This window comes from Bufo bufo, chromosome 10, assembly GCF_905171765.1.
Source record: "Bufo bufo chromosome 10, aBufBuf1.1, whole genome shotgun sequence".
In the NCBI taxonomy this organism is placed as follows: domain Eukaryota; kingdom Metazoa; phylum Chordata; class Amphibia; order Anura; family Bufonidae; genus Bufo; species Bufo bufo.
Window position 1 is genome coordinate 137,875,699 of NC_053398.1, and position 25,997 is coordinate 137,901,695.

The following is a 25,997-nucleotide window of genomic DNA, read 5'->3' on the forward strand; positions in this document are numbered from 1 at the left end:
CAGTATGATGGCTGGACATTCCCATCTTGGTTGTACAGATGAACGAGGCACCTTCAGGTATCTTGAAACTGCACCCAAAGTTGAGCCAGACTTGTGCAAGTCCACAATTCTCTTCCTGATATCTTGGCTGATTTCTTTAGACTTTCCCATGATGCCACACAAAGAAGCAGTGTGTTTCAGGTGTGCATTTAAATACATCCACAGGTGTCTCTAATTAAGGCCTCATGCACACGACCGTAGTGTGTTTTGCGGTCAGCAAATCGCGGTTCCGCTAAACACGGATGGTGTCCATGCGCGTTCCGCAATTTGCGGAACGGCATAGTCAGCCTTCAATATAAATGCCTATTCTTGTCCGCAAAGCGCGGACAAGAATAGGACATGTTATCTTTTTTTAGCGGGGCCACGGAATGGAGCAACGGATGCTGTCCGCATCTTTTGCGGCCCCATTGAAGTGAATGGGTCCGCATCCGATCCGCCAAAACGGCGGCTTGGATTCAGACCAAAACAACGGTCGTGTGCATGAGGCCTAAGGCCCCCGTGTGCTTCCCGTTGCCGTATTGCGGACCACATTTGCGGATCCGCAATACACGGGTGCTGTTCCGTGGGCATTCCACATCACCGTTGCGGACCCATTCACTTGAATGGGTCCGCAAATCCGGAGATGCGGAACGGAAGCATTGAACGGAACCCTACGGAAGCACTACGGAGCGCTTCCGTGGGGTTTCGTCCCGTACTTCCGTTCCGCAAAAAGATAGAACATGTCCTATCTTTTTGCGGAACAGCCGGATCGCGGACCCATTCAAGTGAATGGGTCCGCGATCCACTGCCCCACGGGCCGCAGCATGACCACGGGGTGCACACGTTCGTAATCCTAATTGACCAAAAACAGGAAAGTTTATTCTGATTTCATGTCAGATATTGAGAAAGTGTATGTAAACCTCTGGTTTCAACTGTAGCCACCCAAGAGAGAACAAGTGAATAGAGCCCTATAGAAATGTCTGGTGTATACATTGGGAGCATTTCCCTGGGGTATACGCAGAGGCGGACTGGCCCTACAGGGAAATTTCCCAGTGGGCCGATGCTCAGGGGGCCACCAAAGCCCTCTTCTTGGCCGCCAGCCAGGTACATAAAGATCTGATGATCTCAGCATTAACTAATGTAGAAGCATCAGACACTTATGCACCTGGCCAGTGGCCGTAGGTGCCCTCCTGAAGCCAACTGTATTGCGGTCCTTAGGACGTTGTGCAGACGGCGGTATATTGTACTGCACTATGGCATTTGGTTCTGCTCGGGCAGTATATTGTGCTGCAGTATGGTATTTGGTTCTGCTGGGGCAGTATATTGTGCTGCAGTATGGTATTTGGTTCTGCTGGGGCAGTATATTGTGCTGCAGTATGGTATTTGGTTCTGCTGGGGCAGTATTTTGTGCTGCACTGTGGTATTTGGTTCTGCTGGGGCAGTAAATTGTGCTGCACTGTGGTATTTGGTTCTGCTGGGGCAGTATATTGTGCTGCACTGTGGTATTTGGTTCTGCTGGGGCAGTATATTGTGCTGCACTGTGGTATTTGGTTCTGCTGGTGCAGTATATTGTGCTGCACTGTGGTATTTGGTTCTGATGGGGCAGTATATTGTGCTGCACTGTGGTATTTGGTTCTGCTGGGGCGGTATTATGTGCTGCGCTACAGTATTGCTGCCCCTGCCTACTTCTGTTTTCTTTGCCTACTTGTTTTGTCCCACCTTCTGTCAATTTGGACCCACCTACAACATGGGGCTACTTTTTTTTAAAAAAATTATTTTTTATTTTTTCCAGGGCCATTTTAAGTTTCCAATCCACCCCTGGGTATATGCTAAACAGAGGCTCCAAATGTGTTGTGTTCAGAGCCTTACTTAACTTTTTAGATCTGAATCCAGTCAATGAATAAAAAACTAAGAAACAAGCCTTCGATGGGGGTTTTTAACAAGATTTTATCTTGTACAGACTGTATTATATTACTGCATTGGATGCCATGATTCTTTGTGTTGGATGAAGCCATAAAATGTCAGTATTATCCAGACTCTCTCGGACTTCATGCCTTCATACATGATGTCAGCAGTTCTAAAATGTTACCCAGATGCAGTGATAAATCTGCCTTTAAATTGCAGAACTAGGTCCATGCGCCTGTCAGGAGTCTAAGCAGAAAAGTCTAGTGCAACAGCGGCCATATTGGTTGTCATCCAGCTAGAGACGATGACAGCGCATATTCCGGCCGTGAGAAATAGGAGTTAGGTTTATTGACTACTGATTGTAAAGAGGAAGATGTTAGATGCTAACTCTACAATGTCAACCATACAGCATCCAACCTTGATGAGGTAAAGAGGTATCCGTTAATCCCTCCGAATGTGGACAGCGCTACTGAGACTGGCATGATCCAGGAAAAATACCCCAGTAACTTTTCACCAAAAGTCTAAAGCAACAGAAGGGGGAAGAGGCTGAAAATATATGAAACATGTGCAGACTGGTCAAATGTGGGCGACTAAGGGTCTACTTACAACCGCCACCGCATTGGACGACATCAGCTCTTCTGGTGTCATAGCTGTAAAGTAAGCTATGTTGGTGAATGTGTAGACAAAAGTCACCAGCGGGATGGAGATGAATATGGCACGAGGTAGATTCCTACGAAATAGAACAGCATCACATTGTTTGTCCCATTTACAATAGATGTTTCTTTGATGACTCTCGTTGCAGAGCAGACCTTTGCAAAACCAGCGAGCACGTTGTGATATTAGTACGAGTTGTGGCAAACATGGCTTTTCTGTGCGCTACAAGAACGCGTGGGATATATGTATCTCGCTGTTTAGACGGTCGCTTCTTTTTTTTTATTCCTACAATAAGTTGATCAGAGTTGCAGAGACCCCCAAAGCAATAAGCTGTCATTTAGGGGGGAATCTGGCGGGAAGTATTAAATTTCCCTGAAATGAAAGGGGTCTTCTCACTTCAGCAAACAGTATTTATTATGTAGAGAAAGTTAATACAAGGCTCTTACTATTGTATTGTGAGTGTCCATATTGCCTCCTTTGCTGGCTGAATTCATTTTTCCACCACATTATACACTGCTCATCTCCATGGTTACGACCACCCTGCAATCCATCAGTGGTGGTCGTGCTTGCACACTACATGAAGAAGCACTAGCCTATGTGCGCTCCCATGGTCACAACCACCAGACAGGCAGAGGCTTTTTCCTTCAGTGTGAAAGCACGACCACCACTGATGGATTGCAGAGTGGTCGTAACCATGGAAACGAGCAGTGTATTAATGTGATGGGAAAAATGAATCCAGGCAGCAAAGAAAGCAATATGGACAATCACAGTACGTTTAGTAAGTGCCTTGTATTAACTTTCTGTACATGATAAATGCCACTTGCTGAAGTGAGAGGACCCCTTTAGGCATTAAACAGTGCAATGGAAGTCTATGTAGTGCACAGGCGTGTTGGGGCCTCCACAGAGGGAGACACCCTTGGGGAATTTAACATTTTAGTGACTCTTGTTGCTTCATCACAAAGAGTCACATACATTACATCCAGCGATTTGGACAGAGGGTTAGGCTTAGTTTACACGAGACTGTATAGCTGCAGATTCTCGTGCGGCAAATCTGCAGTGTTGTACAGGACCAGCAAAGTGGATGAGATAGTAAAGGGGTAGTCCCATCTCAGACAATAGGGGCATATCGCTAGGATATGTCCCCATGGCCTGATAGGTGTGGGGCCCACACCTATGTCGTAAACTGAGCCAGCAAAGTGAAGGAGGGCCCACTGCGCATGCGCGGCCACCCTCCACTCATTTCTATGGGGCTGCCGAAAATAGCCGAGAGCTGGCTTGGCTATTTCCATCTGCCCCACAACAATGAATGGGAGCGCACTGCGCTTGCGCAGCCACCACTTCCATTCAGTTCACCAGCTCAGTTTATGTGATAGGTGTGGGGGCGGATTTGCTGCTAGAATTTTGGGATGTTTTAGGGGTTACAGTAGAGCTTATGCTGCGGACAGCCACATATTCTATATAGATGGAGGGAGGTCCATCAGAATCGTCTCCTCTAGCGGGCTCCATGTGGACTGTAGTCTGACCCCTTTCTTCAGGAATTTTTACTGATACTCTGATAAAAAGTAATGAATACAGAATGAGCTGTAATAGATAACTTACCTCCTGGGGTCAACCAGCTCTTCTGTGACATAATTCAGAAAGTTCCATCCACTGAATGCAAAAGACCCCTGTAAGAATGCCAGCGCCAGCTGACCAACTGTGGGGGTCATCCAAAAATTAAATGCGTTACTTGGTTTTAGTTCTTCATAGTTTCCTGGAAATGACAAATATAAATGAGGCTTATGCTGTTTTGTAAGATAGTCTCCCTTCAGGAAATGGCATTTATCATGTAGAGAAAGTTAATACAAGGCACTTACTAATGTATTGTGATTGTCCATATTGTCTCCTTTGCTGGCCGGATTCATTTTTCCATCACATTATACACGGCTTGTTTCCATGGTTACGACCACCCTGTAATCTAGCAGTGGTGGTCGTGCTTGCACACTATGGGAAAAAGTGATGGCCTTTCTGCTGGTCAGGACCATGAGAGCACACATAGGCACGCATGCGCAGCAGCTCCTGTCCCGGCCATCTCTTATCTGCGCAGCAGAGGTGGTCGCAACCCCTGGATACAAGCAGTGTATAATGCAAAGGAGGCAATATGGAGAATCACATCACAATATATTAGTAAGTGCCTTGTATTAACTTCCTCTACATGATAAATGCCATTTGCTTAAGTGAGACAACGCTTATGAAGGGGTTGTCCAGGATTTTACTATTCATGGCCTAACCACTGGATGGGCCCTCAACATCTGATCGATCTGCTAAAATTTCTTATACAGTTAAGGTATACTGACGGGCAACAAGGACACTATTTTTGTCTCTGTTGGGTGAATGGACACCTACACTGATACGTTTGAATGTCACTTGAATGGGGACCGCGATCCGTCTGTTCCGCAAAAAGATAAGGACTCATAAACAGAATGTACAGGCAGTGGACACCACCAACCTGCAGCCAGCCATACACATTTATGTTGGCAGATCCTGCTGGCTTACAGCAGAACCTGCTGATCATTTTGTGTATGGGGGCAGGGGGTGTCTCCTAACTCTCCCCTAACCGTAGATGTTGGCGGACATAAGGATCATGTACCTGGATTAGTCTTTTTGTTCTCTGGGAGATAAGCTGCCACCAGAGGTGTATGGTAGCGGATGCGTTCTCCGCAGGATAGGGGATAAGTATCTGATTGGAACAGGTGCAACCGCTGGGGCCCCCTGAGAATGATAATGAGGGCCCGTGCTTCCCAGTTGGGATGGAGGGGCCGTCATGCATGCACGGTGGTGCTCGATTTAGCTCTATGGAGTTGCCGACAGGGGCATAGATACTGTGGAAGCAGCTACAATGGGGCCTGAACTCAGAAGGAGTATGGAGGACTCCTCCAGGAGGAGGACCATAAAATGTTATTGCCTGGGTCTCCTCAACAGTATTATACAGTGACATACAGTATATAAGAAATGGACAGAGCGGCTGCGGGGCCTGGTCTGAGAGCTATCTTGACTATCCACAGGCGCTAGGGTTGTACAGGAGTTGGGGGTTACTGGAGGGGGGCCATTGAAAAATGTGTTGTGGGGCTCAGTCAGTTGCAGCTATGCCACTGGCTGCCAGAGATAGGCGAGTGCTTGTACTTGGCTATCTTTGGCAGTTCTATAGCGTTGAATGGAGTGGCGGACCGACATGCATGTCTGCTACTCCATTCAAATGGAGGAGCCCAGGCCTCGCACCCCCAGAAGTCAGACCCCTGACAATCAGACACTTAACCGCTGTCCTGTGGATATGGAGTAAGTTGTCATGGGACAGCCTCTTTATGAATAAGTGCATTACAAAAGGGTGTACCTTTAAATATCTGCATGAACCCAACGACTATAATAAGGGCCAGCGCTAGAAGCTTCCCGGCAGTGAATATGTCCTGGATCCGCGTTGCCCACCGGACGCTTGAGCTGTTCACCCATGTGAGGAGTACTGCAAATAAGGAAAACTATTCCGGTCAGATGCAACGCATTGGTTTAATACAATAATATAATAATTTTTCCCGTATAATTCTGTATGCTCGTATCCCTTCTGCAGTGTTACTGAGGATTGTGTGCTGCTCACTTGAATGCTGGGGCTTGTAGTGCTGAGCCTCATGTGTTGTGACATGGGGTACATGTACTCATTGTCTAGTACAAGCTCTGTGTGGGAAAATATCCACACTGAGAGTCTACGCTGCAGATATTCTGCCGAGGAATTGCGGGTGGAAAATCCACAATCTTGTACAGTGGCAACAAAGTGCATGATATTTAAAGTGAGTGTCACCAACACTTCGTGTTCTACACTTCTTACATTGCGTTCTTGCACACACATGCACGATAATACCGGTACTTTTCTTGTTTTGGTCCGATTCTGTAAAGCTGCAAAAACGAGGTTATAATGGTATGCAAATGAGGGCTCGCAAGTGCCCAGGGCGGTGTTCTTGCTGTAAGTGCCCAGGCCCCATAGGCATTTTGCGTAATAACTCCTCCCCAGTGTATCGTCTGGCCAGCCCTATCATGATGTGTGCGCACAGTTCACAGCTGGGCATGCGCACTCTGATAAGAACATTGCTGCTGCTCGCTGATGTCTTACCACTGTGAGATTATGGAACAGCTCTTCCTGTATAATGCTATGCATAATTGAACTTTAGGATTGTCATTTGGCATTTTGGTCACAGGAGGCCGCTGGTTCTCTGTTACAGCTAAGTTACTGCTGGATTTAAATATGCAAAGTAGAGGATGACTCATGCTGCTGGTTGCTGAAAGAAGAACCAGGAAGTGAGAGCTGAGATGGTGAAAACACTGGATGTGGGAGATTGACACCAGGATGGGACCAGATTCTGAGTGTCCTGGAGTGTTCGGGGACACAGTGGAGGGGGACTGGTCATTGTCCCTTACCTAGATCCTGCTTTTTGGAAGAGGGATTGTTCCAGGAGGATTGTTTACAGCGTTTGAACAGAAGTTTAACCCTTTCGCTACCAGCGCCGTACAAGCATGACGCCCGCTCCCGCGTGCTGTTTCAAACAGCAGAGACCTGCGGCTAATTACGGCAATCGGCAATAATGCTGATTGCGGTAATTAAATGCTTTAGATGCCATGATCAAGTGAGATCATGGCACCTGAATGCGGCCAATCGGGACTTCAGTACATGTGCTAAATGCGCTGAGTCTCTATGAAGAAATTCTGAGCATTAATGCTGCAATTCTTATTTTGGCCACCAGATGGCAGGCCAACATAAGAAATTAGCAAAATGCAAAGAAATTGACATTTTTTAAATCACTTAATCAAAATGAAAAATTAAAAAACATTTATTAGGTCATTTATGAGCCTTAAAATGATAAAAGATTAAAAAAAAGTAAAAATATATAAAAAATACAAAAGTTTAAATCGCCCCCCTTTCCGTATAATTAAAAAACAAATACCTAAATAACAATAAATATAAACATACTGGGTATCACCGTGACCGAAAACGCCCATAATATAAAAAAAATAAAAATCCAATACAGTTAATGGCGTAATGGGAAAAAAGGGTCAAAATGGCCGACTTGCCAATTTTTAATTGCTTCTCTTACCCAAAAAAATTAAATAAAATATGATCTAAATGTCATGCACACTCCAAAATGGTATCAATAAAAACCATAAATTGTCCCACAAGTAAATAAGCCCCTAAACAGCTCAGTAGACATAAGTATAAAAAAAGTTATGGGGGTCAGAATATGGTGATGTAAAAAAAAATAATCTCAAAGTCAAAATGTATTTTTACACTATTTACACATAAAAAACCTATACATATGGGGTATCGTTGTAATCTTACTGACCCAAAGAATGAAGGGCATTGTTGTAAACAAAACGCCGTGGGAACAAAACCCGTAAAACTGTGCAGGGATTGCGTTTTTTTTTCCAATTCCACCCTAATTGGATTTTTTCCCGCTTGCCACTACATTTTATGCCATAATTAATGGCATTAGAAAGTACAATTTTGTCCCGCAAACAATAAGCCCTCATACAGCTATGTGACTGGAAATATAAAAAAGTTATGGCTCACGGAAAATAGGGAGGAAAAATGAAAACGCAAAAATGAAACAAAAACAAAAAAAACTCTGGTAGCTAAAGGGTTATTACCAAGCAAGGCCGCATGAGGACTGGGGGCCTGGTGATCATCTCGGTTAAGGCCTCATGCACACGACCGTTGTGTGCATCCGCGGCCGTTGTTCCGTTTTCCGTTTTTTTTCGCGGACCCATTGACTTTCAATGGGTCAGTGGAAAAATCGGAAAAAATGCACCGTTTGGCTTCCGCGTCCGTGATCCGTTTTTCCAGTCCGTTAAAAAAATATGACCTGTCCTATTTTTTTCACGGACAACGGTTCACGGACCCATTCAAGTCAATGGGTCAGTGAAAAATCACGGATGCACACAAGATAGTCATCCGTGTCCGTTTTTCCTATCATTTTCAATGCAAACTTGACTTAGTTTGTTTTTTCACTTTTCATGTCCGTGGATCCTCCAAAAATCAAGGAAGACCCACGGAAGAAAAAACGGTCACGGATCACGGAACAACGGAAATCCGTTTTGCGGACCGCAAAAAAAAAACGGTCGTGTGCATGAGGCCTAAAAGACATCCTCTGACACAGAACGGACGCAGGTCAGTAAATCAGTTTATTCATCACCTTATATTAGTGGCGCCTGAAGCATCAGAGACTAAGTTTAGGCCTGCAAACAGTTAGTTAGTTAGGACTTGCATTCTTGGCAGGCTTTGCAGAATTGTTCTGCGGCACAGTATTGACTTGCAGGCTCTGCTGTGTGCGCCATCGACTAGGTTTGTTTCTCTTTTGCGGCACAGCATCGACTTGCAGGCTCTGCTGCCCACGCCATCGTGATAGGTCTGTCCAACCAGACAGGGACAGTGACTTTGGGCCCGGGGTATAAGATCTTTGGTGCACCTTCACATTGTTATGTCTATATTACTGTTTTGCACAAAGCTGTGTGTTGCCGCTTTCCTCGTCTGTGACTTCGCTATATCCTGGGGGTCCCTCCCCGGTTCACGGTCTTACACCACTCTTCCTCTTCCATCTTTGCCAGTAGCCGTCAAATGCGCACTGCTGCAAACAAAGCCGATGCCCTCAGTGGTTATGGGATAGAGCTTGCCCTGGCCGGGGCGGTGAACTGTGCAGGCTAGGGGCGGAGTTAAGCACGCAAAACGCCTAGGAGCCTGGGCACTTACAGCAAGAGCACCGCCCCTGGGCACTTACAGCAAGAGCACCGCCCCTGGGCACTTACAGCAAGAGCACCGCCCCTGGGCACTTACAGCAAGAGCACCGCCCCTGGGCACTTACAGCAAGAGCACCGCCCCTGGGCACTTACAGCAAGAGCACCGCCCCTGGGCACTTACAGCAAGAGCACCGCCCCTGGGCACTTACAGCAAGAGCACCGCCCCTGGGCACTTACAGCAAGAGCACCGCCCCTGGGCACTTACAGCAAGAGCACCGCCCCTGGGCACTTACAGCAAGAGCACCGCCCCTGGGCACTTACAGCAAGAGCACCGCCCCTGGGCACTTACAGCAAGAGCACCGCCCCTGGGCACTTACAGCAAGAGCACCGCCCCTGGGCACTTACAGCAAGAGCACCGCCCCTGGGCACTTACAGCAAGAGCACCGCCCCTGGGCACTTACAGCAAGAGCACCGCCCCTGGGCACTTACAGCAAGAGCACCGCCCCTGGGCACTTGCGAGCCCTCCTTTGCATACCATTATAAAGTCATTTTTGCAGAATTGGACTAAAACAAGGAAGGTACCGGTATTATTGTGTGTGCAAGAACGCAATGTAATCAGTGTGGATCATGAAAAGTTGGTGACAGACTCACTGTAAACAAAACTCATTGACAATGAGCATAAAAGTCTGTGCAGAAATCGCCCTAAGGATTTTACATTTGCAGCATGCCCATTTATGCTGCAATACTTAGGGTAAAATGTGAAGCTAAATTTGTGATACCCTCATGTAACAGATGCAGCTTTTGTCATAGGTTTTGCTGACACAAAACCTATGATCTGTGGACAGATCCTTGTCGTCCTGTACCGTAAATGCACTTTTTATTTACACTTTTGACAGGACAGTCTTTGTGTTATGTTAAAGGGGTTATCCAATCCCTATAATGACTAGTGTTGATCGCTAATATTCTAATCGCTAATTTTTATCGCGAATGTTGGCACTTCGAGAATTCGCGAATATCTAGAATATAGTGCTAGATCTTCGTAAATTGCAAATATTCTAGATTTCTTTTCATCAGTACCCATAATCCCTCAATGCTTCTTGCTGGTAGGCCAATCAGAATACTGCAATATCTTTGACTTTAGGAGTAGTGTTGATTTGCGAATTTTCGCATTGTGAATTATTTTCGCAATAAAGAAAATAATCACTGGAGATTACGAATTTGCGAAATATCGCGAATTTGAATATTGCCTGTGCCGCTCATCACTGATAATGACCCCCAGAATGCTCGGGGGGGGTCACTGGGAAAAGAAAAGCTGGACACATGGCGAACCGCTAATCACAAAGGGTTGTGTTCATGTCCATGAGGCAAACATTTTACAGGTCAAAAGTGAAATCTAGTTTTCTGAGAGAGGTTAATAATCTTTGATGTAGATTGTGGTTTGGTAGCAGCATGGACTACTACAGCAGACTGATTCTGTATATCATTAGTGCCATCTAGAGGTAAGTGTGTGTAACACAGGGAGGAAGCATTTGTGCAGTTTGTAAATCAGCGAGTGCTACACTGCAATGAATAGCAATAGGGCTCATCCACATCAATGTGCTGTGACTTTGTACAAATTCTGAGCTGCTCAGACCCATTGTACGGCACACGCAGAAGTCTATGGGCCATACAGGACTTTCATATGGCTCAGACTGCATGCCTTTTTTGTCAAATTCGAGTAATGCAATGCCTAGTGAGGCGCCTTCTTATAGAAATAATACAAGATTTTATGGGTTCACCGTACCTCGGTATGCCATCTAAGGCTTCAACAGCTGCTGTGCACAAGGTCATTGCATTGTGGTGAAGCATCTAATAATGGTGACAATGTTTTCTTGTGGCATACCTTCCATGGAGGCAGACTGCGCAACTGCTATGGGAGCCTGAGGGAGGGAGCCACTTCTGTTCCTGATTTGGAAACACTGCATTTTCCTGCAGTCGCCAGTAGGAGGAGCTCAGTGCAGAGAGATTATTTACAACTTCCATTGTAATCAATGGTAACTGTATACATTTCTATGCATTAAGCGCCCCCTAGTGGTGGCTGCAGGCAGACCGTTTTATAATATGTGAGGGGAAGCAGAAGTAGTATCTATGTATTTATACTACTCGTGTAGAATAAATACATTGACAACTATGCTGTTAGCGTTAGCGCCATAAAAGTTGGATAAAGTGAGCTAGAAATTATTTTAAAAAAATTACGTTAATATTTCTTCTGATTAGAAGAACTTTTAAACCATCAAATCTGGGGGCCATGTGCTTTCTGGGATATTTTGCTTGGGGCCCCATGTGATCTGTGTAGGCCCCTGGTTCTGATTTCCAGAAGCTTCTTTTCAGTACAAGTTAAGTTACTCCCAACCATTGATTTTAGTTTATCTCTGCATTTTTGAACAAAATAGGTCAGTTACTTAGGGCAGTTCTCCTGTAACCCAAAATAGAAAATGACTAAGTTAGTATTAAAAAAGACTTGAGCAGCGTCACGTTCCTTCACTCTTCCTGGCTTAGACATGATGATAACTGGGTCATACTCACACAAACAGACCAGAGAAAGTGTCCTGGTGGCATCATATGGCGGGATACAGTCTGGAAATACAGGCTGCAGGACGTAATTTGAGAACGTCAGTGCAATGACAGCAAGGCTTGTGGGGTACATTATAAGAACCGCACTCCATAGCAGCAGGAAGCTGGAGGAACAAGGAAAGAGGGTTGGGGTCATTTCCAAGGGAATGTAGACAAATTTGACTTATTCGCATAGGTAAATATGTCATGCCTCCACTTCATGTAAAAGAGAGACAACTTTACTGTGCAGGGTGTTTTCTTTATAATAAGTATATATACTGAACTATATGGGAAAAATGCACAGGGCTGTTCTTCTAGCTACAGTAGGCACTTGAGGGCATGTACGTAGGGCGCCACCCAGCAAGGGGACGAGGACAACGCCAGAGAGGAAATATATATATATTAGTCCAGAAAATGAACGGCACTCCATAAGATGATAAAAAAATAACTCCTTTATTCACCCGTGCGGTGCAACGTTTCGGCTCAGCACTAGAGCCTTTTTCAAGCTTGAAAAAGGCTCTAGTGCTGAGCCGAAATGTTGCACCGCACGGGTGAATAAAGGAGTTATTTTTTTATCATCTTAAGGAGTGCCGTTCATTTTCTGGACTATTATTGGGGTAAGAAGTCTCTTTCCTTGAGAACGTGCACCCACATTTTTCTCATTCAGCTGGAGCCGCAATTTTTCTCACATACACTATCTCATCTGATAGTAACCCACACTGACTATGAGATCAGATATTGCTGAAGAAATCCCACTGCATTGACTAGCCGCTACCTGCCGCTGTCATAACTTAAGGTAGATTTAGACGGGACGATTCTGCAGCAGATTGTCGGGAAGGAAGCCTTCCATCCCAACTGTCGGCTGCTCATTCAGTGAAGGAGACCGCGCATTTACATGCAGCAATCTCCTCCACAGTATGAGGACCTCATACAGAATCATGGTTTCTGAGCAGCAGATCACCGTTTAGGTGAGACGATCTGCTGCCAGAAACCATGATCGGTGGGTGGTGCCTGCATGAACGACAGGATCATCCAATGCGTTTCGCTCATTGATTGGGTGATCGGTGACTCATTTACATGGGCAGATTATCGGGAACGACCGTTCGCCGAAAGGGTTATTCCCGATAATGTGGACGATTATTGGCTCGTGTAAATGCAGCTTTAGTCTTTAGGAGTGACTGTGAAAAGCACAACAGGGGACTGTAGAGACGTGACACGCTGTCTGTCAGTGGCATGAACTGCTGAACGAGGCGCCTTATTAAGAGGTGTTCTCTGGGAATTAAGAAAATAAATTTACTGAAAATACATAAATATTACTGGGATCCCTAGACGAAGGTCCGCCGAACGCGCTTCGGGGTTGGCGCCATCCCAGAGGAGGCATACAATGGGTAATGGATTCCTTTTATACATTATGTTATGGGAATAATTGTTGCACTAGCACTTTAATAATATTTGAATTGTGGAGAAGTTTCCGAATTATCCCCTTTTATGCCTACTTCTTGTGGATGTCGCCTTTTTCCCTGCACTTGTTTTATGTATGGATTATGTCCTTTATGAATTGTGCTAATAAAATACATTAATTATCTTATGCCGTCTGGTAATTCTGCATTTTCTTCTTACCATAGGCATATGCACATGGTACATTGCATGGCATTGTTATAGAGATGAGTGTATATTTGCACTTATTTACTACAGGTTTACATCTTGTTTGGCTGGACCGAAACATTGACCATGTCTTGTTAAATAATCTTAAATGGATAAAACAAATTCCTAACAGCAATATATTATTTTGAGTGGCGTGGTATTCTATACTATTATTTTAAGAAGAAAAATAGGCCTGGAAGAAAGTGTTATGGGTTCTGAGTGCTGCCCATAAGCTGCTGACAGCAACATTACATTTCAGCACCAAGGCCAGGGGCACCGAAGCCTTTCCTGAGCCGTCCAGAGATTAGCTATTCCTTTCCCTGCTCCATCCACTGAAAGCATAACCCCACCCTATGGCACCTCCACGTGTTTATGGTGCCACAAGGGCCGTGGCTATTTGAATTCTCAACAGTACTACTGTGCATAGATACTATCAGATTTCTACTATGCATGATTTTACTATAAGGAAATTATATTACAATTCCCTACAATTCATTTTAAAGAGTTCCGTGAAAATGGGTCGTGTTGTGGAAGCAATGCTTATTTTATCTAGCTTCATGTCTACTTTATTCATATCCTGAAAAAATAAAGTTCATTGTCAGAAATGCAGCGACCTGATTTATGGGGATGTAAGAGCTCAGTGTAAAATTGCACGACTTTTTTAAGTTCAAACGGTTGTTTCTCTAGTACTTACCCGGTTAACCCACCAAAAATCTCAGTGACATATGAATAATCACCTCCTGATTTAGGAATTGTGACTCCGAGTTCTGCGTAACACATGGACCCGAGGGCAGACACTCCACCACCGAGAACCCAGACGATTAACGCCAAGCCCACAGACCCGCTGTGTTCTAGGACACCCTTCGGAGAAATGAAGATACCGGAGCCTATAATGTTACCTTGAACAGAAGAACAGACATTAAGGTACAAAAGACTGCGGGACCATAACATAACAGTGTATTGTAGACAGGTGAATGTACTGTGTACAAAAAAATATAAAAAATTTTTGTACGTGGGCTAATAAAAAGAAATATAAATAATGCTTGAATCCATAGATATTCCAGGAAAAATGTAAGAATAGCGCCATCTGCTGTTTCTATTGGAAAGGCTTTTTGTCTCCACCTCAGTAAATGTTCCAGGATGGACACATGCGCTGACATCTTCGCTTACATGGAGGAATTCCTGGTATGATGATCCGGCTGCTTCTCTTCTTTTCAAAGAAGATGCTGAGCAAGTGCAGTTGAAGTAACGTAGTCTCTCTGTCTTATCGCTTCCTTAGTGTCTCCTCCGAGAAGCAGAGAAGACACTACTGCTTAAGAAGCAGCAGGATTACCACAACAGGAGTCCCTCCACATAAGTGAAGACACAGAGAAATAAGACTGAGCATGTCCCCTTCAGTACATCTACTGAGGTGGATACAGAAAGACTAAGTCCAACAGAAATAGCAGGTGGCGATATTCTTGCAAATATATATATAAAAAAATGTTTATAATAATGAGCTGGATTTAACTACAAACAATGTTTTTCATGGGGGTAACCCCTTTAAGGGTAAACCAACATACAAATAATTTTTTGTTACAAGTCTGCATTACAAAGTATAAATTCCCATGCTGCAGATATAAAACACGCACCACATGTCTCATTAGATTGACCGCAGTGGTAGGGAAGGTAGTGAAGCCCATGTTCAAGTGCCTGAAGGGGCCAAAAGGAGCACATCAGTGCTATGAACAGATTTTATATAAATGGGGTTGAGCGAACCCCAACTGCAAAGTTCGGGTTCGTACCGAACTTTGCGAGTTCGGTACCCGGACTTTTTCACTGAAGTTCGGGTTCGGTGTTCGGGTGATTTTATTATTTTCCATTATAACATGGTTATAATGGAAAATAATAGCATTAAGACAGAATGCTAAATAAAATGGGCATTGAGGGGATAAAAATAAAACTCCCCTCATCCACTTGATCGCACAGCCGGTATCCTCTTCTTTCTTCTTTCTGCAGGACCTGCAAAAGGACCTGCCATGACGTCACTACGTGGTGAGCGCGGTGATGTCATTGCAGGTCCTGCAGAAAGAAGAGGATACCGGCTGCGCGATCAAGTGGATACGTTTTTTTTATTTATTATTTTTAACCCCTCAATGGCCATTTTATTTAGCATTCTGTCTTAAGAATGCTATTATTTTCCATTATAACCATGTTATAATGGAAAATAATAAAGTGAAGTTCGGGGTCAAGTTTGGGTCCCGAACCCGAACTTTGACCTGAAGTTCGACTGAACCCGAACTTCCACAGGTTCACTAATCCCTAAATATAAATTATAGTAGAGATGTCTTTACATATTACATTACAAAGGAAGCCTATGTTTTTGCATGCACCTGACTATTACGTGTTGAGCCTTATTACTAATTTTGCACCAATGTCCAGGAGCTTTCAGTGATGCATCTGGATCTGACTTGTATGTGTTCAGAGCTTTACAGATTAATATTTTACTGGAAGTGTTAATGTCGGATGAGAAGGGTTTGTTGTTACCTGCCAGAACATTTGCAATCCTTGCATTACATACATCTACATCTAAAATGTATACAATATCTAATGTAAATGGTTGAGTCTTCATATGTCCTTACATTTGCATGTCGTTTCTTAAGACCTTTGTTGTGCCAGTATCGGAGAAGCCCCATGCACACTTGACTTGTGACCGGCGTTTTACCGTGCGCTGGCTGCTTTGCATGCAGAAAAACCCCACTTTTAAACTCCACAGTTTACTCTACTGAAGTGTCAGCAATGTTGTCAGCCCAAGCTAGATACAGTGAAGACAAGGGGCCTGAAAACCCAGAGGGGACCCCAGAACGGACACATTCTGTTGCTGGAACATTAGCCATGCAAATGACTTACATGGAAAGGCCAGATGTAGTCTCAGAGAACAAAGGCAGGCTATCTTCCACTGGAAGGGAATTGTATAATCTGCTCTAATGTTCCTGTCGGGTAGGAAATCTCCTTCGTACTATGCAGAACCTCTTTATTATCCATCAAAAGTCTTTTAGTTCCATGGCAGAGGGTCAAACTGACACCCCTGCCACGTTCAGTCCCTTCTCTTCTCCCCCCAGCAACCACCTTGAGAAGTTATGTCCTTTTTCTCCTGAGGGCTCCCTGCTTGGCATGCAGAATTACAGCCAGACATTCACGCTTGTGCTAGTGGAAAGTCAGCCAGAACCAGAGGGATAACACTGGGCACTTAACCCTTTCAGAGCTGCTTAGAAAGTGCCGTGTGTCGCTTAAGCTTATAAAATGACAACAAACATTGGATATTGCTAGTCAATAATCATTTGGAATGGCTATAGCAAGCCGTCTTTTACATACACTGTGTGTATGCATGTATTAAATATGATTTATATATAATATTAGAAAAGTCAGGTTATACCAGCATGCTTCATATCACTATATACAAGATGTATAACTTATACCAGCTGCACATATATAATTATATACAGAAGATACCCAGGTTATAGCAGCTATACATATATATCTATATACAGGAGATACCCAGGTTATACCAGCATGCTCCATATCACTATATACAAGAAGATGTATAACTTATACCAGCTGTACATATATAATTATATACAGGAGATACCCAGGTTATACCGGCATGCTCCATATCACTATATACAAGAAGATGTATAACTTATACCAGCTGTACATATATAACTATATACAGGAGACACCCAGGTTATACCAGCGTGGTCCATATCACTATATACAAGAAGATGTATAACTTATACCAGCTGTACAGATATAATTATATACAGGAGATGCCCAGGTTATACCAGCGTGGTCCATATCACTATATACAAGAAGATGTATAACTTATACCAGCTGTACAGATATAATTATATACAGGAGATGCCCAGGTTATACCAGCATGGTCCATATCAATATATACAAGAAGAGGTATAACTATATACAGGTGATACCCAGGTTATACCAGCATGGTCCATATCACTATATACAAGAAGATGTATAACTTATACCAGCTGTACATATATAATTATATACAGGAGATGCCCAGGTTATGCCAGCATGGTCCACATCACTATATACAAGAAGATGTATAACTTATACCAGCTGTACATATATAATTATATACAGGAGATGCCCAGGTTATACCAGCACGCTCCATATCACTATATCCAAGATGTATAACTTATACCAGCTGTACATATATAATTATATACAGGAGATGCCCAGGTTATACCAGCATGGTCCACATCACTATATACAAGAAGATGTATAACTTATACCAGCTGTACATATATAATTATATACAGGAGATGCCCAGGTTATACCAGCGTGGTCCATATCACTATATACAAGAAGATGTATAGCTTATACCAGCTGTACATATATAACTATATACAGGAGACACCCAGGTTATACCAGCGTGGTCCATATCACTATATACAAGAAGATGTATAACTTATACCAGCTGTACATATATAATTATATACAGGAGATGCCCAGGTTATACCAGCATGGTCCACATCACTATATACAAGAAGATGTATAACTTATACCAGCTGTACATATATAATTATATACAGGAGATGCCCAGGTTATACCAGCATGATCCATATCACTATATACAAGAAGATGTATAACTTATACCAGCTGTACATATATAATTATATACAGGAGATGCCCAGGTTATACCAGCATGGTCCATATCACTGTATACAAGATGTATAACTTATACCAGCTGTACATATATAATTATATACAGGAGATGCCCAGGTTATACCAGCATGCTCCATATCACTATATACAAGAAGATGTATAACTTATACCAGCTGTACATATATAATTATATACAGGAGATACCCAGGTTATACCAGCATGGTCCATATCACTGTATATAAGAAGATGTATAACTTATACCAGCTGTACATATATAATTATATACAGGAGATACCCAGGTTATACCAGCACGGTCCGTATCACTATATACAAGAAGATGTATAACTTATACCAGCTGTACATATATAATTATATACAGGAGATACCCAGGTTATACCAGCATGCTCCATATCACTATATACAAGAAGATGTATAACTTATACCAGCTGTACATATATAATTATATAGAGGAGATGCCCAGGTTATACCAGCATGGTCCATATCACTATATACAAGATGATGTATAACTTATACCAGCTGTACATATATTATTATATAGAGGAGATACCCAGGTTATACCAGCATGGTCCGTATCGTGATATAGAAGATGTTGAAATTATGGTAATTTGTCCGTAGTAATCGGAGATCTATTTGATAATGATTGTGTAAACTGTGTATAAATGGATATATGGGGAATGTTACTGGATTAATTATAAAGGTTTGCAGATAAAGTACGTGTTTGACCTCCATAGTAGTTTTCAATGCCCTTCCTGTGAAATGCATCAGCAGTTTTCTGGATATTAAATCAGTATTGGTGATATAAGCTTCATCTTGATTCCCCAATTGACCTAGTGCCTGTATTGTAGCGGCCGCCCTCCCAGACTCTGACTTGTGCATGTAAAGACATGAACCATCATTGTGTGCAGTAAGTCTGACATTCCTCAAAGGCTTTTTCCTGAGCTTAGGATCTATAAGCGGATTATGCCATGTACAACTGTACAGGCTCCTAAATGAATCTGATGGTTCAGAGCGCGTAGTAGAGGCAGCACAATGCCATGAACTGCGCACGTGGAAGTGAGATGATAAAAAAAAAACATAAACTGAGTGTGTGTGTGTGTAGTAGTGGCTTTGGCCAAATCCAAGCTTTTTCAAGGCATATCCACAAACATTCTGCAAGACAATCTACAAGTCAAATCCGCAAGAAATTGTGTGGATTTTGTGTGGTTCTGATGCCGCTCCGGGGGGTGTATTTATTTTTTATTTTTTAACGAGTCCCAAAAGAAAAAAAATTGCTCCCCCCCCCGGCAGATCCCACTGCTCTGGTCTGAACTACTTCCTGGAAATGAACACTCGCCAATCCCTGTCCACCGCGACAATCCAGGTGCCAATGACTGAGCATGCGTTTGCCGCCATTTACTGTGCATCGAGCCAGCTGTGGGGGAATCGGTCAGGTGAGTATTGCTTAATTTCTTAATACAATTTTACTCACCCCCCCCCCCCCCCCCCCACTCGAATAAACTGCTTTTAACCTCATAAAGTCCGGCCTATTTTAGGATTTACAGGACTTGTTCAGCTTTTTGGAATTTAACTTTCAACGCCAACCTGTTGTACCTATTGAAAAATTCATACTTCCCTGCTCCCAGCTCTCTATTCCAGCTCCCTGGCCTCATTCAGCAGTCCCCACCCTGTAAACTTCAGGATGGACATGGTCATCTGCTGCAGCCAGCGAGTAGTCTCAGCAGTGACGTGAACTGAAGCGGCATTTGAATCGGCAGAGAAATCTGAATTTTCTGCTCCTGAATGGTGTGCCCCTTTTAAGTCACTTAGGTTTGCTTTATTTAAAATAAGATTAGTACCTCTTTATATTCCTAACTGATTACCCAGATTGGTAATGTGTATGGATAGAAATTGTATATTAAGACCTTTGGCCTGAAAGAGATTAAGACAGGGAATATTGTAAGGGTCTTTGTTCTAGTTCAAGTAGTGAATATTTCACACCATCATAATTAACATTCTTCCTGCGGTAAATCGGAGCCTTGTCTACAGCGCAGTTTCATTTACACTTGATCCTCTGTAATCTCTCACTTCCCATCTTGTAAATGGTAGAAAAGCGACAGAAGCGCGACTGGGGTTGGATAATTTCATATAAGTGGCAAGGAGCATTCCAACCCCCTTCCCCTCCTAAAATAGATGTTCTTTCACTGCCGCTGGTCGTCTGTTGGGTGAGCTGAGATTAAGTTATACCCTTGCACTAGCATCACCATGTCCCTTAAGAGTATATGGCAGGGGTCCCCAAGCCGTGGTTTGTTGTCAGCCACTAGCATAGGGCTTTTTGCAGCTTTAACTACTTTATGCTGTGGGTTTTCAGTCCGCAGCACGTCAATTTATGCTGCAGGTTGAGAGACGAGAGAGAGTTGGGCGGCCACTGGCATGTAGTACTAGTGTATTTTCCATAAACATCATGGTACTATGATATAAACCTTTATTATAGGCACAATTTACAGCGTATGGCTACATTCAGATGCCATTTTACAGTTCACATACAGAAATAATAACTGATAGATGGCATGGATTCATGCAAAGCGGCTCATGCCTCACCAACATGCAGAGTTTCCATGAGGGGGTAAGTGAACATGGATGTAAAAGCGAATAGGATTTTATAGTGTAATAATATTCATAATCATAATAATAAAAATTATTATATATTAGAAAGCGACAATAATTCCATGGCACTATAGATCAAGAGGGGGTTTACATATACATAATATATTAAAAATATAATAAATATGAAACAATTAACAGACTGGTACAGAGGGAGAGAGGACCCTTTGAATACAGAGGAAAAACCTTTGGATCCAGAGGGGAAAAAAAGCTGTCTGGTTTGAGAGCTGCGCGTATACAAGCGGACAAACAACATGAGTTTGTGAGCGTTCGCGTGTTTGATTTCAAGTGTGTGTTTGTATTAAGTGTGTGATTTTATTTAGATTACGTGACTTCAGATTCAGGGACTTTAAGAGGGGACTACAGTAAGTTACATTCTTATCCCTGCACTATATTGTATTTTTTCTCTTTTCTTGCATAATCCCCATTTAGTATGTGTTCTATTATTGACAGCGCAGTCCAGTGCACATCTTGTCAAATGAACAGCCGTTTGAGGGTGCATATCTTTGTTCAAAATGTGAGCAAATTGACCGTTTGGAATTGCACATTGCTTATCTAATCGGGCGAGTTTAAACACTGAGAAGCATTGACAATTTGGAAAAGAGTTTGCTGAGGGTGGTAGCGAGGAGGCTCAGGAAAGTGAGGTAGCTAGCAGGACAGTTAGAAAGCGGGGTAGAGGGAAGAGTGCCAGGGAGGCTAGCCCTGATCTAACACACCCCAACAAATTTGAAAGGCTGGCAGATGAGGGGGATGTCAGTTCAGGGAGAGCACTGCTGCAGCCGGACACTTCCTCTGCCAGTCAGGGGAATGTCAGCTCCAGTAAGCAGGGGACCCGGAGAGCAGGGCAGGCCAGAAAGGTGCTGGTAGTGGGAGACTCAATTATTAGGGGTACAGATAGGGCGATCTGTCACAAAGACCGGGATTGTGGAATGGTGTGTTGTCTTCCTGGCGCTCAAGTTCGACACATCGTGCATCGGGTTGACAGATTACTGGGAGGGGCTGGAGAAGATCCAGCAGTCATGGTCCATATTGGAAGCAATGACAAAGTTAGAGGTAGGTGAAGCGTCCTTAAAAATGATTTTAGGGATTTAGATCACAAGCTTAGAGCAAGGTCCTCAAAGGTAGTGTTTTCTGAAATACTACCGGTACCACTAGCCACGCAAGAAAGGCAGTGGAAGATTAGGGAGGTTAACAAGTAGCTCAAGAACTGGTGTAGGAAGGAGGGGTTTGGGTTCCTGGAGAACTGGGCCGACTTCTCTGATGACTACAGGCACTATCGTAGGGACGGGCTGCACCTCAATGGGGAAGGGGCAGCTGTGTTGAGGGAGACTATGGCTAGAAGGTTGGAGGAGCCTTTAAAATAGGGACTGGGGGAGGGTAATTGTTATAGGATGGGAAGATGCAGATACCGGGAGCGAGGTAACAGGACTGGGGGAGAATGGAAGGAGGGACTAGAACAGCTCAGTAGGAAAGGTGTAGTGTTAAAAATATACATAAACCTCTTAATTGCATGTATACTAATGCCAGAAGCCTGACCTAATAAAACTGGTGAATTTAAATTATTGATGTGTGAGGAGGACTATGACATAGTGGGAATAACTCAGACACGGCTGGATGATCGCTATGACTGGGCAGTTAATGTACAGGCTTACAGTCTGTTTAGAAAGGATCGCCAAAAAAGGAGCGGGGGGAGGGGTCTGCCTTTATGTAAAGTCCTGTCTAAAGCCCACAGTCCGAGAACATATAAGTGAGGGCCATGAACATGTGGAGTCACTGTGGGTAGAGATACATGGAGGCAAAAACAATAATAAAATACTAATAGGAGTTTATTATAAGCCACCTAATATACCAGAGTCCACAGAAAATCTACTACTAAACGAGACAGACGAGACAGCAAATCATAATGAAGTCGTTATTATGGGGAACTTTAACTACCCAGATATAGACTGGGAAACTGAAACCTGTATATCTCATAAAGGAAACAGGTTCTTGGCAATAACCAAAGACAATTACCTTTTCCAACTGGTTCAGGACCCGACTAGAGGGACGGCCATACTGGACTTAGTATTAACCAATAGACCTGACAGAACAACAGATGTGCAGGTTGGGGGACACCTGGGAAATAGTCACCATAAAGTAATAACCTTCCAATTATCATTCAAAAGAGTGTTTCTTCAGGGAGGAGCAAAAATACCAAACTTCAAAAAAGCTAAATTTAGCCAACTAAGAGAGGCCATAGGCGTAACTAACTGGGACAAAGTCCTCAAAAATAATAATACAGCCACAAAATTGGATATTTTTAAAAGCATCCTAAAATCTAATTGTGAGAGGTACATACCTTTATGGGAATAAAAGGTTAAGGAACAATAAAAAACCAATGTGGATAAATAGAACTGTAAAGAAAGCAATAAATGACAAAAAGAAAGCTTTTAAATCACTAAAACAGGAGTGGAGCGAGGAAGCACTGAAAAAAAAACTATAAGGAAAAAAATTGAATATGTAAAAAACTAATAAAAGCAGACAAACTAGAGACCGAGAGATTAATTGCCAAAGAGAGCAAAATTAACCCTAACATTTTCTTTAATTATATAAATGGTAAAAAGTATAAATCTGAAGGTGTCGGCCCTCTACAGAGTAATGGGGGGGGGGGGGGGGGGGGGAGTTGCAGAGAGCAATGAGGAGAAAGCTAAGCTATTAAATATTTTATTTCTCCACTGTATTCAAATATAGCTGTCAGATGAAATGCAGAATGTAAAAGTAAATTCCCCATTAAAAACGCCCTGTCTGACTCGCAAAGAAGTACAGCGGCGTCTTAAAAAGATTAAAATAGACAAATCACCAGGACCAGATGGCATACACCCCCGTATCCTAAGAGAATTAAGTAATGTCATAGCCAGACCCTTATTTCTGATATTTAAGGACTCTATAATGACAGGGAGTATTCCACAGGATTGGCACATAGCAAATGTGGTGCCAATATTTAAAAAGGGTCGAAAAACAGAGCCCAGAAACTATAGGCTGGCAAGTTTAACATCTGTCATGGGTAAGCTGTTTGAAGGTTTTCTAAGAGATGTTATTTTGGAGTACCTCAATAAAAATAATAAGCAAATAGCACCATATCAGCATGGCTTCATGAGGGATCAGTCATGTCAAAACTAATTTAATCAGTTTCTATGAGGAGGTAAATTCTAGACTTGACAGATGTCTTATATCTGGACTTCTCCAAAGCATTTGACACTGTACCACATAAAAGGTTAGTATATAAAATGAGAATGCTCAGACTGGGAGAAAATGTCTGTATGTGGGTAAGTAACTGGCTCAGTAATAGAAAACAGAAGGTGGTTATTACACACTCAGATTGGGTCACTGTCACTAGTGGAGTACTTCAGGGGTCAGTATTGGGCCCTATTCTCTTCAATATATTTATTAATGATCTTGTAGAAGGCTTGCACAGTAAAATATACATTTTTGCAAATGACACTAAACTGTGTAAAATAATGTACACGGAATAGGACAGTATACTGTATATATACACTGAAGAGGACAGTATACTGCTACAGAGGGATATGGATAGATTAGAGGCTTGGGCAGAGAAGTGGCAGATGAGGTTTAACACTGACAAATGTAAGGTTATGCACATGGGTAGGAATAATGCAAGTCACCCGTACATACTAAATGGTAAAACCCTGGGTAACACTAACAAGGAAAAGGACCTAGGAATTTTAGTGAACAGCAAACTAAGCTGTAGAAACCAGTGTCAGGCAGCTGCTGCCAAGGCCAATAAGATAATTGGTTGCATCAAAAGGGGCATAGCTGCCCGTGATGAGAACATAGTCCTACCACTTTACAAATCACTAGTCAGACTACACATGGAGTACTGTGTACAGTTCTGGGCTCCTGTGAACAAGGCAGACATAGCAGATCTGGAGAGAGTTCAGAGGAGCAACTAAAGTGATAACTGGAATGGGTGGACTACAGTACCCTGAAAGATTATCAACATTAGGGTTATTCAATTTTGAAAAAAGACGACTGAGGGGAGATCTAATAACTGTGTATAAATATATCAGGGGTCAGTACAGAGATTTCTCCCATCATCTATTTATCCCCAGGACTGTGACAAGGGGACATCCTCTGCGACTGGAGGAAAGAAGGTTTGTCTACAAACATAGAAGAGGATTCTTTACGGTAAGAGCAGTGAGACTATGGAACTCTCTGCCTGAGAAGGTGGTGATGATGATTTTACTAAAAGAGTTCAAGAGGGGCCTGGATGTATTTCTGGAGTATAATAATATTACAGGCTATATCTACTAGAGAGGGGTCGTTGATCAAGGGAGTTTTTCTGATTGCCTGATTGGAGTCGGGAAGGAATTTTTTTCCCCTTAAGTGGGGAAAATTGGCTTCTACATCTGTGTTTTTTTTTTTTTTTGCCTTCCTCTGGATCAACTTGCAGGATAACAGGCCGAACTGGATGGACAGATGTCTTTTTTTGGCCTTATAAACTATGTTACTTATAAACTATGTTACAATCTACAAGAAAAGAACCCTGTAGGTGAGGGTAAAAGCTGCTCATCTGGCTGTGTGGTGGCAGCATGCTTATTGCAGGTGGTAGGTTTTCCCAAATAAGTGGGTTTTCAGGTTGCTTTTGAAGGTTTGGATGTTGAATACGAGATCCAGTTTTGGGCTCCACATACTAAAAAGGATATAGGAGAGCTGTAAAGGGTTTACAGATGGGATGGGATTATTCAGTTTGGGTGGAAAAAAAGATGCCTTAGAGGTGATGTCATTTGCATGTAAAAGTACATATGTGGTGTAGGAAGGTACAAGGGGTCGTCATTGATGGTAGGTATGTGTCACTGAGGTTCCTGGCCTCGGTGAAGTAAGAGCCGGTATTTTCATGTGTCAGCGGCAGCTAATGCTGATTGACACTTTGCTATTTAGTAAGGCTATAAATAGCTGATCAGGGACGGCTCTTACTGGGAGTAGTCAAAGTGCTGGGTGGGTGACTACTCCCCAAGTTTCAGGCCGGGTCTTGGCAGGCTTATAAAAAAACAGCCAGCACTGTCAGGCGGTGTTGATTACCTCCCTCTGACAGTGGAGCTCTG

The 25,997-nt window shown here is 43.1% G+C and overlaps 1 protein-coding gene across 1 annotated transcript in view; it reads right to left on the reverse strand.

Moving 5' to 3' along the window:
- SLC7A10 (solute carrier family 7 member 10) overlaps nt 1-25,997 on the reverse strand; it is a 62,007-nt gene that overhangs the window by 18,644 nt on the left and 17,366 nt on the right. Inside the window, exons 2-7 of the mRNA XM_040409682.1 lie at nt 14,261-14,465; nt 11,896-12,047; nt 5,948-6,073; nt 4,177-4,330; nt 2,530-2,653; nt 2,341-2,444 (exon numbers count right to left, since the gene is read on the reverse strand). Of these exons, the coding sequence (XP_040265616.1) occupies nt 2,341-2,444; nt 2,530-2,653; nt 4,177-4,330; nt 5,948-6,073; nt 11,896-12,047; nt 14,261-14,465 (865 nt within the window). The remainder of the gene's footprint in view (nt 1-2,340; nt 2,445-2,529; nt 2,654-4,176; nt 4,331-5,947; nt 6,074-11,895; nt 12,048-14,260; nt 14,466-25,997) is intronic.